General features: G+C 39.8%; 1 protein-coding gene across 3 annotated transcripts; it reads left to right on the forward strand.

The window, feature by feature from the left end:
- Nucleotides 1-8,384: 8,384 nt before the first annotated feature.
- On the forward strand, nt 8,385-13,123 carry LOC112076410 (OX-2 membrane glycoprotein-like). Of its 3 annotated transcripts, none has more exons than XM_024143197.2 (6): nt 8,385-9,175; nt 10,512-10,847; nt 11,039-11,344; nt 11,431-11,466; nt 11,552-11,657; nt 11,741-13,123. In XM_024143197.2, exons 1-6 carry the CDS (start codon nt 9,121-9,123, stop codon nt 11,823-11,825), a joined length of 924 nt encoding a protein of 307 aa, XP_023998965.1. In that variant the 5' UTR covers nt 8,385-9,120; the 3' UTR covers nt 11,826-13,123. The 3 variants fall into 3 exon arrangements, with proteins under 3 accessions (XP_023998965.1, XP_070297404.1, XP_070297405.1); XM_070441304.1 differs by having other exon boundaries at nt 8,389-9,175; nt 11,755-13,123; XM_070441303.1 differs by lacking the exon at nt 11,431-11,466 and having other exon boundaries at nt 8,387-9,175.
- Nucleotides 13,124-13,957: the final 834 nt, after the last annotated feature.

The following is a 13,957-nucleotide window of genomic DNA, read 5'->3' on the forward strand; positions in this document are numbered from 1 at the left end:
CGGCGCTAGCAACAGTGAAGTGTGTCAGTCCGCTAGGTGTATCTCTACAGCATGGACATATCTCTGGGTGACGTGGACATCCCCATGCACGCACCTTATCACATATGACTCAATTCGATATTGCACCGCATCCATTCTCTGGGCTCTGTGCCGCAGTCATAACCAGTGAAGTATCGTACCAGGAATAATGAATCATAACCAGTAGTACTACCAGGAATTAATGAATCATAACCAGTAGTATCTACCGAATAATGAATCATAACCAGTAGTGTATCTACCAGGAATAATGAATCATAACCAGTAGTATCTACGCAGGAATAATGAAACTTAACAGTAGTATCTACCAGGATTAATGAATTATAACCAGTAGTATATGTTTCAATAAGAAACAGAATAATATAGATGTTTGGGTGAATCTATGAATTATTTATGACCACTGGAGTCTTTGCCACTCAAATATTATTTTTATCTTTTGAAATGTATTTCATCACTCAATCTTTGACACAGCATATTAATGTAGGAGCGGTTGATATGAAATGTAAGTAAATTTGACATGATTTTATAATGAATCTGGGTCCATGAACATATGGATTTATGACAAGGGAGAGGTTAAGCGTAGGCTAAATCTGGCATAAGCTTATTGCACACTTTACAAGAGACTCTGTTGCGTGGTCTTGGTAATCTGTGTATAGGCTATTCTCTCCATTCACAACCTGCTGGCTCTCAGTTGAAGAAGCTTGTGATCTCCATTTCTCCTTTGGGAAAACACCCTCAGTCTCAGATCGATGCCCCTTCTGGAGGCAATGCAGTTATAGTCATTATACCCTAATGTAGGCCTCTTTGCCTACTAGCCAACTAAAGTGCAGATCATAAATAGATCATCCAACTCATCATTCCATCATATTTTTACAATTTAATTGTTCATGTTTTGTCATTGATTATCATGTCTTGTCCTCTGTGCTGTCCCTCTGCTGGTCTTGTTGGGTTCTTTCCCTCTTTCTATCCCTCTCTCTCCCCCTTCCTCTCTCCCTCTTCGCTCTCTCTCTCTGTCGGTTCCGTTCTGCTCCCAGCTGTTTCTCATTCTCCTAACGCCTCATTTACTCTTTCTCACCTGTCCCTATTTTGCCCTCTGATTAGAGTCCCTATTTCTCCCTCTGTTTTCCGCTTCTGTCCTTGTCGGATTCTTGTTTTGATGTTTGCTGTCCTGGTGTCCTTGTTTCGCCGCTGTCGGTGTTTTTGCCTTCTTTCAGATGCTGCGTGTGAGCAGGTGTCTATGTCCAGCTCGGCCTGTGCCCTCCTGAAGCGACCTGCAGTCTTGTGGTCGCGTCTCCAGGTCGTTCCTCTCTACTGACGAGAGGATTTTCAGTTTCCTGTTTTGGATTTACCTTTGATATATCCAGGAGAATCATTGTGTTGTTTGATACTGGAATAAAGACTCTGTTTCTATTACGTCGCTTTTTGGGTCCTCATTCACCAGCATAACATTTAATTCATCCTATCAATTCATTTCAGTCACTCAGTATGTCATCTATTCAGTAATTTGTCTGAGTTTGCAATAGAAAATTAAATCAAAGAAGAATAGAAACAGTCTTTATCCATTTGTTTTTTGAAATCCATGTGTGTAAATCAAAATTATCTAAATTCTCAAGTTCTTTAGCCTATCTTTAATAATTCAATGTTTAATTTAGGCCTATCCCCCAAAAAAATAAGCCTTCAACTTGTAGGCAATTGCAATTTAGAACTAACATTTGGGTACTGGTTTCTTGCGGAATAATTTTAGAACTCTTTTTGTGTTTTCTATCTTTTTTATTATAGGACTCGCCCTTAAAGATACCTAGCTCACAGGCCTCTAATAAATCTTTAAAAAATAGTTGAAGAAGCACATGCAGTGGCTGATAGGGAAAAGAGATCTGGCAAGAAGAAGAGGCTATAGATAGTCTTGAACCACTTGGCTATTTCGCTCAGGACAGATTATAGCCAAAACTCAATCAATATTTTGTTTTGTCCTCATTTATTGATATGGATATAGCCTCTAAGTGATGAGGTTGTTCAACGCAAATGGCTATAACAAGCCTCCATACAGAGTGGAATTCACAAATACAACAGTCAAAATACCTATATATAAGGCCAACAGTCCGTGCTCCCAAATACTGGAAAAAGTGTGGATTCATTAGGTTACATGATCACTACAGTAGCCCCACGCGTTTTATATTACGGCCATTAATAACACACAACAGCATGGCATATTTAGATATCGGAATAGGCCTGGCTGAAATCACATTTACTTCTATTTTTGCAGCTCAGGCAGTTTATTCCAGACAAGGCTCTTCTGTGTCTTTATAGTATCATTCTCACAAGTCATTTGCTGAAGGCCCAAGCATATACTACGTTATCTACTGGTATAATGTTGTTACTGATGCAGTTCTAAAACAAGCTCTTGACTTTTATTTTGGAATTGAATCCGGAAACTACAAAGCAATTTAACATCTGGGCTAGAGATGCTTGATTGACTAGCTAACTTCGACTATCTACATTCGTTTAATGTTCTTTACAGATGCCACATTACTGACAAAAGTTTGTACGTATAAAAAATATTTGTAACCGAGTAAAGGGAGGCGTAAAGTAAGAATTGAACGTTTAAATGTTCATTCATAGTAGTACGCCTACAGAGGTAATTTAACGTTTACGTTTCATGTTTCACGCATGGCTTTGCTTACGATCAAACAATACGAACGTTCAACCTTTTGGTAGCAGTCTCGCTCCATGCTAGTTATGCTAAATAATTTGAAACCAGTGTATTGCAGTTATTCGTCTTTGACATAATAAGTCAAATATTTTGAGTAGTAACAGGGAAACAACAACAAAGGGAAGGGAATACCTAGTCAGCTGTACAAGTGAATGCATTCAACAGAAATGTGTTTGCCGCATTTACCCAAGCCCTCTGGGTCCCAGACAGTTCACAATAGACCCCTTTCTGTGTTTGCAAAACATTGCGCAAGTAGGTGGCAGAACAAGGGGGGAGTTCTTATAGACACCAGCAAAACAAAAAACTCTATTTACATGTTGCTTATGAGTGCATTTCATACTACTTTTGGATTATAAATTGGATTTTAAGGCTTGTATGAATGTCCTGTTAATATAAGGTTTGTGTCATCATCGCAAATCACCTGCATTATACTTAATAAAATGACTCTTTGGCTAGCTTTTGCTACAGCCTATATTAATGAGCGTTAGCATTCTAGCAAACAACTGCTTCATCCAAAATAGTTATTTGGCAACGATCACAACCACATATAATCTTAAAGACTGTTCAAGCAAGAATCAAAACATAATTGTAAGTGTATGAGAACCCCAGAAGTTATTTTGTTTAGATGTAATAAAAACGTAAATCCAGGCTATGTTGAATGGGCCCAGAGGGGATGGATTTCTTACTGCCATCAAGAGTTGCGAGCATCTGTACGTGACGTGTCACCCTGGCCTTAGTATTCTTTTGTTTTCTTATTATTTTAGTTTGGTCAGGGTGGTGAATGGGAATGTTTTGTGTTTTTATCGGTTTTGGGTGGTTATATGGTAAAGGGGGTGTTGGGTGTAGTGTATGGGTTTTGTGTTGAGTGTATGTGTCTAGCTGTGTCCTATGTTGGGTGTAAGTTTGTCTAGGAGAGTTCTATGGTTGCCTGAATGGGTTCCCCAATTAGAGGACAGCTGATTTCTGTTGTCTCTGATTGGGAGCCCTATTTTAAGGTAGCCATAGGCTTTCGTTTGATGTGGGTAATTGTCTATGTCAGAACGTTTGTAGCCTGTTGTATGTGCACGACGGTTATTAGCTTCACGATCGTTTGTGTTTGTTTTGTTAGTTTTGTAATAGTGTTTTTGTTTTTTGGTTCTCCTTCTTATAATAAAAAAAAGATGGCTTATTTTCCTACTGCTGCGTTTTGGTCCGTCAATCTCTCCACCGATCGTGACATGATGACGTCAGTGTGTAGTGTACTGGAAAGGGGTCTATAGAACATACCAGAGGGGGGCATCGTTTACTAGCCTTCCTAAATTTTTGGCATAATTTGGTTAACTCCAGTTTTTGGAATACATTGAGTTCGTTGTCAAAACAGACCATGTGACGGAGATTTAATTGTCAAAGGTCCACAGTGGGTCTGTGTAAACTATACGATAATATTGGAGACAGCTTTATAGCAGTGAATGTAATCTATTAATTTACTSTTATAGTATTTMTAAGTAGCAGCCCTATCAGCCAGGGAAACTAATTGTTATCACTTTATGACAGACTGTGGCGCTCTTAACCTGAATTGTTAGGATTTTCTTTTAATGACAACAAAACTACTTATTTTGCTCAAATAAAGATATATTTTTTTTTAGGATGGGCCAGGCAGAGAATATAACATTCCCTGCAATAAAGCTGTCTCCAATGTAATCGGACAGTTTACACAGACCCACTGCGGATCTTTGACAAATAAATCTCAGCGTGAAAAGACGTCCCATGGTCTGTTTTGTTAATGAACTCAATATATTCCAAACACCGGTGCCTGATGATCCCAATAATTTAGGTAACGATGCACCCTCTGGTCAACCTCTGGTATATTCTATTGCCAATTGTGTCGTGCACTGGAAAGGGGTCTATAGAACATACCAGAGGGGGGCATCGTTTACTAGCCTACATCAATTATTGGGATAATTTGGTTAATCCCAGTTTTTTTAATACATTGAGTTCGTTGACAAAACAGACTATTGCCGCATGAAAATACGTCCCAGGGTCTGTTTTGTTAATGAACTCAATGTATTCCAAACATTGGGTGCCTGATGATCCCAATAATTTAGGTAGCCTAGTAAACGTTGCCCCCCTCTGGTCAACCTCTGGTATGTTCTATTGCGAATTGTCTGGGACTCGTTGTTTCCCTGTTTACTACTCAAATATATTTTGCTCATGAAGTCAAATAAGACATTAACTGCAATACACTGATCTCAAATATATTAGCATAACTAGGCTAAACAGAGCCATGGCGGAACCATTGTAAAATTAGAGTTTTTTTATTGTATTAAAACGTGTCCCAGTCCAACGTGCCTAGCTCTGCCCACTGGGGCGTGGCTTATGGAGCGCTCTTTAAAATACACACACACCCCAATTCTGATCTGATTGGTCAACAGACTAATTATTGGAAAAAAGATCAGAATTGGGCTGCCTGTGTAAACGAAGCCTAAAGGCTCTTGTATCTGGTGCTTTGCCAAATAGCATAATCCTTTAGCCACCCTTTATAGCAGAACCTTTGCTAAGTCATGATTTCTGAATCATACAGAATGGGTTTATTATGGGTTTATTAAGCCATTTTAACCAAAATATGAAATGGAATTATGACTTTTCAAATTCATTGTGTTGTCCGTCTTGTCCTAGACTTTTAATCCCCGCCCCCTGCGCCACAGGATTCCGTTGGCTGTCATTGTAAATAATAATTTATTCTCAATTGACCTGCTTTGTAAAATAAATCAAATCAATATTAGCTAATATTCCCTGTTTCATCTATTCAAAGGTGTATCAGAAGTGAGAGCCACAATGCAAAAAGTCCCCAGCACTGAACCTAAAGCAGACATGGAAGTTGTGGTCAGCTGCTCTGCCACAGGTAAACCAGCACCTTGGATCCAATGGAACATTTCTGCAGCAGCACTCATAAAGACACATAACAACTGGACTGTCATTAACAAAGACCAAACTGTCACAGCCAATAGCAACATCACCCTCCAACTGTTGCCAGGCTCAGGGGGATACGTGGACTGTATCGTAAACAATGGGATGAGGACACAGAGACACGAGCGGGTCCTGCTTCCTATTCTCCCTGGAGAGAGGGAGGTTGAAGAGGGTACGTAATGTTGACGTGTCATATACTTTTAGACCATATACTTTTAGCGTGTCAGTACAGACTGGTTCAACTTGAAAACAACATTGAGAAAACATCATCATCCCCAGTGACATGTTAGGATAGCCTAGTGAACCAGCCAGATCGTGCGACAGCTCACTATTCTAACATTCYAACAGAATGGTGAGCACAATGAGATCAGGCTGGTTGCAAGAGCCTAATGTTGTGATGCTAGTAGTGCTGTTATCTAATCTCACCAGTTAAGTTTCATGTTGACTACTGTGGTAAAGAATCATGAGTCACTCCCTGTAGAGTCAGGTGTTTTTTTGGGTTCTGGGTAGTTTCCTGCCCCTCAGGGAAGCTAAATGAAGGATGGGTGATATGTGAAAGGGTCAAAACCACTCTTCAGGCTATTCAAACAGACTGCATTGAAAAGAGGATGATTTCTTGACCGCCACAGCCCTAATCTCTCCAAATGCATACTCACTGGATTTTCATGTTTCACCTTCCAGATGACAAGAGGACATCCCCGTGGGCGGTTGGCATTCCAGTATTCCTAATCGTTTCCATTTTAGTCATCTGCGGTGTCATGCTTCATAAGAAAAAAGGTGAGGCCGCACAAGATTATCTGATGTCACCTGGTGTCAGACTTGTTTGCTTAACAGTCACGAGAGACTAGATGTGATGTAATAACACCTTAGAAAGACCAATTGAGTGAATGTCTATAATCAGAACCATAGTATATCTTCTCTCTCTATATATATATGTCTCTGGCTTTATGAAATAAACTGTGTGAAGCATCAGCTGTGGGCAAGTCATGTCTTAGAGCTCTAGAATGGTTACTGATAAAGTATATGTCTTTAGTGCCTAACCTTCACCTGTGTAAATGTTTGTCTGTGTTGATTGCTATACTTTAGCTGACAGAGGTTTTTAATTGAGCATCGGAGACTGTTGGTAATTAGAGCCCAGTTCCTCRAGACATGAGATCCACTAACACGTCTAAAATGGCTCAACCAGACTACTAATCCATCTTTAGAGTATTACAGTATATTCTAATTGTATGACAAAGGTCATATTAAATGCATGGTGACTAGCAAGATACAGTACTACTATTCATGAATGAGGATGAGACTGTCTGAGAGTCTTGGGAGTATGAACAGTGTGCAGGCCTTCCTGTTCTTTATTAGTATTCTTTATTAGTCCAGCTCCTACGTTTAGAAGGATGTCTCTCTTTCATGCCGTCCCTAGGAGGGGTGCGTCACTTGAGTGGGTTGAGTTACTGACGTGATCTTCCTGTCTGGGTTGGCGCCCCCCTTGGGTTGTGCCGTGGTGGAAATCTTTGTGAGCTATACTCGGTCTTGTCTCAGGATGGTAAGTTGGTGGTTGAAGATATCCCTCTAGTGGTGTGGGGGCTGTGCTTTGGCAAAGTGGGTGGGGTTATATCCTTCCTGTTTGGCCCTGTCCGGGGGTATCATCGAATGGGGCTGGGGTATCATCGAATTTATGCTGCAGTAGTTTGTGTCGGGTGGCTAGGGTCAGTTTTGTTTATATTTGGAGTACTTCTCCTGTCTTATCCGGTGTCCTTGTGAATTTAAGTATGCTCTCTCTAATTCACTCTTTTTCTTTCTTTCTCTCTCGGAGGACCTGAGCCCTAGGACCATGCTCAGGACTACTGGCATGATGACTCCTTGCTGTCCCCAGTCCACCTGGCCGTGCTGCCTGCTCCATTTCAACTGTTTGCCTGGCGCTATGGAACCCTGACCTGTTCAACCGACGTGCTACCCTGTCCCAGAACCTGCTGTTTTTCAATCTTCTAGAGACAGCAGGAGCGGAAGAGATACTCTTAATGATCGGCTATGAAAAGCCAACTGACATTTACTCCTGAGGTGCTGACTTGCTGCACCCTCGACAACTACTGTGATTATTATTATTTGACCCTGCTGGTCATCTATGAACATTTGAACATCTTGGCCATGTTCTGTTATAATCTCCACCCGGCACAGCCAGAAGAGGACTGGCCACCCCTCATAGCCTGGTTCCTCTCTAGGTTTCTTCCTAGGTTCTGGCCTATCTAGGGAGTTATTCCTAGCCACCGTGCTTCTACACCTGCATTGCTTGCTGTTTGGGGTTTTAGGCTGGGTTTCTGTACAGTACATTTGATTTGATTTTGAGGATGTGGTTATGACAAACATTTCTAATCAAATCAAATTATATTTGCCACATGCGCCAAATACAACAGGTGTAGACCTTAGAGTGAAATGCTTACTTACAAGCCCTTAACCAACAATGTAGTTTTAAGAAAAATAAGTGCTAAGTAAACAATAGATAAGTAAAAAATAATAATGACAAATAATTAAAGAGCAGAGGTAAAATAAAATACAAGGGGTACCGGTACAATGTCAATGTGCGGGGACACAGGTTAGTTGAGGTAATTGAGGTAATATGTACATGTAGGTAGAGTTAAAATGACTATGCATAGATAATAAACAGGGAGTAGCAGCAGCGTAAAAGAGGGGACGACGACAATGCAAATAGTCTGGGTAGCCATTTGATTACCTGTTCAGGAGTCTTATGGCTTAGGGGTATAAGCTTGCGGTAGCAGGGAGAACAGTAACAGTAATATCACCATTTAAAATAAGGGGGAGGTTGTTATATCTCGGTTTACAGTAACATCACCATTTAAGATCAGGGGTAGGTTGTTATAGCTCCTCCTTGTTTACAGTAATATGATTATTTAAAATCAGGGGTAGGTTCTTATAGCTCTGTTTACAGTAATATCACCATTTAAAATCAGAGGTAGGTTGTTATAGCTCCTTGTTTACAGTAACATCACCATTTAAATTCAGAGGTAGGTTGTTATAGCTCCTCCTTGTTTACAGTAACATCACCATTTAAATTCAGAGGTAGGTTGTTATAGCTCTGCGCCAGGCTCCCTTGGCTATGTGTGTGTAATATTTCGGCTCCTTTCTGTTTTATGACCTGAGAATAGTTCCTTTAACCTTCTCAACTAAAACTGGTAAAACAACGGTTCTGGCATTGGCGTACACTACGTACACTTTCACTTTTAATATGGCTCCGCCACAGAAGTCCATTCAGCACGTGATAATTATTTTCATTTAATTTACGGAAGGGCATCACCAGGGGTGGACCCCGAGGCTTAATTTGACTCAAGACGTGAACCTCACCCCGCCCAGACCCCGAAAGGATTGACAGACTGATACTGTAGCTCTTGCTCGATTAGAGAACTCCCATTTTCATCATGGCTCCTGCACTCCACAACTACTTGTTTATTCAGCTAATAGTCCTCCCTAAAGGTGAGTTATATCAGTTTTATACATGATATACTGCATTTGTCAGCTTTTTATTTGAATTGACACAGTATTGCTGACACTGTCACATTTCTCTGTGAAATGTAGTGGTTTCAAAATTGTTTAACTGTTCAAACCTATTTATTTCAATACACTGCATTCATCATTTAATATATATGTTTTTATTTAATATATCGTCCACTATACAGATACGTTAAAATATATACTGATAAAATAAATTATGAATGTAGTGAAAGTCACTGTATATAATGTGTAGTGTACAATGATTTAATGAGTGAACAAAGTAAGAGGATTGATCTATAGCCATAGCTCCTTATTCACTGATGTCCACACATTCTATAGTTTGTTACTTTAATAATTCAGCACATGAACCCATACTGCAGTAGTTTAAAAGCCCCTTCATTCATAACTTCCTCCTACTGTACCTAGACTAGATTATAGACTAGTTCTCTACTCCCCCTTTTGACCATTCTGAGTACTACAACACTACATATTATATACAGGGAATCCAGAAAGTATTCAGACTCCACTTTTTCCACATTTTGTCAACACATGCTGCAGTCGGGTTAAAATCCCCTTCATGCATAACTTCCTTTGGGCTCCCGAGTGGTGCAGCGGTCTAAGGCACTGCATCTCAGTGATCGACCGTGATTGGGAGTCCCATAGGGCGGCGCACAATTGGCCCAGCGTCGTCAAGGTTTGGCCGGGGTAGGTCGTCATTGTAAATAAGAATTTGATCTTAACTGACTTGCCTTGCCTATAAAGATGGTACCTAGACTAGATTTTAGACTAGTAACTTACTCCCCCTTCTGACCATTCTGAGTACTACACCACAATATATTATGTGTATATATACTATATACTGTAATGAAACAGCAGGGAGCAGGTCTCGAACCCTCGACCTTCTAGCCCGAGGTCCGGCGCGCTATCGACTGTGCCGCAAAGGCATGCTCGTGCTGGAGAGTCGATTTCCACGCTTATAAACCCAGGGTCGTTACGCCACTGTGTATTAGCTAAAAAGTCTATATGCATAATGCATTATGCAGCATTATACGTGTACTCATAATGCACTATGATAGGTTAATAATGCAGTATAGTCACAGACTCATTAAGTCTCATAATTCCATATACCATAACTCCTAATACATTATAAGTAGAATCAAAATCGACTTACTTTTTAGTCAGACTTACATACTTTTTAAAATAATATGGTCCCAGCTGGAATCAAGCCCACAACGCACCATGCTCTACCAACTGAGTGTGTGTGTGTGTGTTTGTTGTAAGTACTAGTTTTAAGTAGTGTGTAACTGTCTTCATGCAGGGCTCTCTCAGTTGGTGAAAACACAGAAGGTTGTCACAGCAACCCTGGGAGAAGATGCAGTCTTAAMCTGTGAGCTCATGACACCCAAAGACGTGCGTCAAGTCACCTGGCAGAAAGAGACAACTGGGCCGAATGGAAATATGGCCACCTACAGCAAACGCGGTYCYSATGTCAACCYACKTTTTMAGGGGAAAGTGGAGTTTGAAGACGAGGGWCTGCAGAACTGCTCTATCRTCATCAGAGGAGTGTCAAGAGGAGAYGAGTCCTGCTAYAAGTGTCTGTTTAACRCCTWTMCARATGGACCTATCAGTGGAASGACSTGCCTCCAAGTCCATGGTAAAATCTGATAACATAATGTACTGTAAATGATTGACCCAGAACAACTTCTTCAGAACTTCAGGCAGCCATTTTAACAGATCATACATCCGATGTCTTGCAACCATTCATCAAAATGAAATCATTTACTAAATCATGTAAATGGATTCATTGTGGTCTCACTGTGAACTGTGTCTGTTGTTTTCCTATAGAGCTGTATGGACCCTCACTCCTCATCACACAAACCAACGACAGTCACACCCCTCTGTCCTGTTCTGCTACTGGACGACCTGTTCCTATAGTAACCTGGGATGACACAGAAATTCTAGAAAATTCTACAATGGCCAATGTCACCCATCTCAATGGAACTGTCACTGCCACCATAACTTCCACGCTGGCAGCATTCAGTCTACCTGACAAAGACACCAGGGTTGGCTGTGTGGTGTCACTGTTCTCTGGRGGTGTCACCAAGAACGTATCCATGGTTATTCCAGCTAGAACTCAAGCTTCATTTCCTGGTTAGAAATGGTTCTGTACATGCCTACAGTAACAACCAGCATGCTGGTGTCATTCTGAAGTTATGTCTCTGTGTGTTCTGTGCTAGGTGTACCTGAGGTCACTGATGGTGACAGGATCAGTGGTAAGTCATTAATCTAATGACCACAACTAATCTCTGACACTTTTATCTGTGAATTGTACCATTCTCATCTTGTCATCTTTCACAGTTAAACCAACAGGGATTGGTGCAGTGATGGGTTCACTGTGTTTCATTGCTGTGTGCTGTGTAGCTGCTGTGGTACTGTGCTGCAAACAGAGAAATAAAATGAGAAGGTAAGTTTTACTGTTCAGATGACAAAGAGAAAATACTGTATTCATTTGACATTCTTTTTGTAAATTTGACAATCAATCTTTAGCCCAAATCCCACAGCTAATGACAGAGAACAGGAAGAACCATCAACACTCAACCCTCAACATGATGAYCCTGAAATATTTGTATGATTTTAAGTAAACAGTGTTTGTACTTACTGTAGGTAAGAAATAGATTAGAGAACATTGAATTGTTTTTCAGCATCAAATGTCCTCTCTGGATTATATGTAACTGTAAATACCCACAAAGCAGTTATATCACTACACTATTACAACAGATGATTTGACTCTTATCAGTATCATTGATGTTAATGTCTTTCAGGACCACAACAATCTCCAGTACATTCTAAATGTATTAGTACAACCTTATTGGATCATCCTGGTAGAGTGCTTGAAACAGAGATTGTAAATGTTAGAGTCCGGTTGCAGAAGAGCCCAGTTCCTCAAGACATGAGATCCACTAACATGTTTAAAATGTCTCAACCAGACTACTAATCCATCTTTAGAATATTACAGTATATTCTAATTGTATGATAAAGATCATATTAAATGCATGGTGACTAGCAAGATACAGTACTACTATTCATGAATGAGAGTCTTGGGAGCATGAACAGTGTGCAGGCCTTCCTGTTCTTTATTAGTATTCTTTATTAGCCCAGCTCCTACGTTTAGAAGGATGTGGTTATGACAAACATTTCTAATGAGACAGTCAGACAGGTAGATGCAATGTGTACTAGATATATTGAACCTTTTTGAGTTGTCAGTCATATTTATTTTCMAGTCATATGTAAGCTAATTTACACCTGCACCATACATTACATAATGTTACATAATCGCTAATACTGTTTTTTGTTTTGAAATTGCACTTTAGTTTTGAGAGATGAGGTTTGTCAGTGAGGAAATATAATCTATTAGAACACAGCACCACCTACAGTTGACTTTATGACACACCAGGAAGAAGAGGGGGGAGAATATCCTTCTATTTAATTTAACTTGAATCCATTTAAATATGGTAGCACTTGTGTCAGTGTGAGGTTTATGCTGTTATTATTACATACTGTACCTATAGTAATACAGATACCTGCATGTTTTACCTCCTTTGTTATATCAATACAATGTATGAATGTATTTGAGCCCTGAAAATATAATGGTGATGATAACAATGTTTTGCACATTGATTGTTTGATACACTTAAATCTAGTGAACAAGGTACGGTATGTCAAGGTTTAGTTCCTGTTTGTATTTATTCTGATCGTGGATGTTGCTTGTTGTGTTTGACCCCACTTGATTTGACACTGTTTATAAATCAGGCTATTATTCTCACTTGATCTGTTCAATGTTTTATATTGTTAAAGATTCAAAAGCATTCTTTAAATGTATTGTGTTCCCTCCTGTTTGCTATAAAACTATATGCTGTACTTAAAAAATCACCCATTGTCACCTTGTTTTACAGTAACATCACCATTTAAAATCAGGACTAGGTTGTTATAGCTCTGTTAACAGTAACATCACAATCAGGGCTAGGTTGTTTAATAGCATTGCACCAGGCTCCCTTGGCTATGTGTGTAATATGTCAAGTCCTATCTGTTTTAAAAAGAGTTCAACTAAAACTGGTGATACACCAGCAGAGTTTACTTTCACTTTTAGTGTAGGGGGAGGGGCTTCTGCTCAAAAGGTGATAGGTCCATTCAAACCAGGAGGGAAATTCAAACCGGGAGGGAATATTCAAACCGGGAGGGAAATTCAAACCAGGAGGGAAATTCAAAAAAGAAAACTCAAATTTTCACCATGGCTCCTACGCTCCACAACTACCTGTTTATTCAGCTAATTGTCCTCCCTAAAGGTGAGTTATATCAGTTTTATACATGACTTCGTGCATTTGTCAGCATTTTATTTTAATTGACACAGTATTGCTGACACTGTTGCTTTTCTTTATGAAATGAGGTGCGTTCAAACCTATTTATTTCGATACACTGCATTCATCATTTAATTTATCTTCCACTATACAGATAAATGAAATTATGAATGTAGTGAGTCACTGTATAAACTGTATAGGGTAGTGAAAGTCACTGTATCAACTGTGTAGATTACAGTGACTTTCACTATGATTTAATCAGTGAACAAAGAGGATTGATCTGTAGCCATAGTTCCTTATATTCACTGATGTCCACACATTCTGTAGTTGATGTTACTTTAATAATTCACCACATGAACCCATACTGCAGTCAGTTACTAACCCATACTGCAGTCAGTTACTAACCCAT

Source organism: Salvelinus sp. IW2-2015, unplaced genomic scaffold, assembly GCF_002910315.2.
Source record: "Salvelinus sp. IW2-2015 unplaced genomic scaffold, ASM291031v2 Un_scaffold3735, whole genome shotgun sequence".
In the NCBI taxonomy this organism is placed as follows: domain Eukaryota; kingdom Metazoa; phylum Chordata; class Actinopteri; order Salmoniformes; family Salmonidae; genus Salvelinus; species Salvelinus sp. IW2-2015.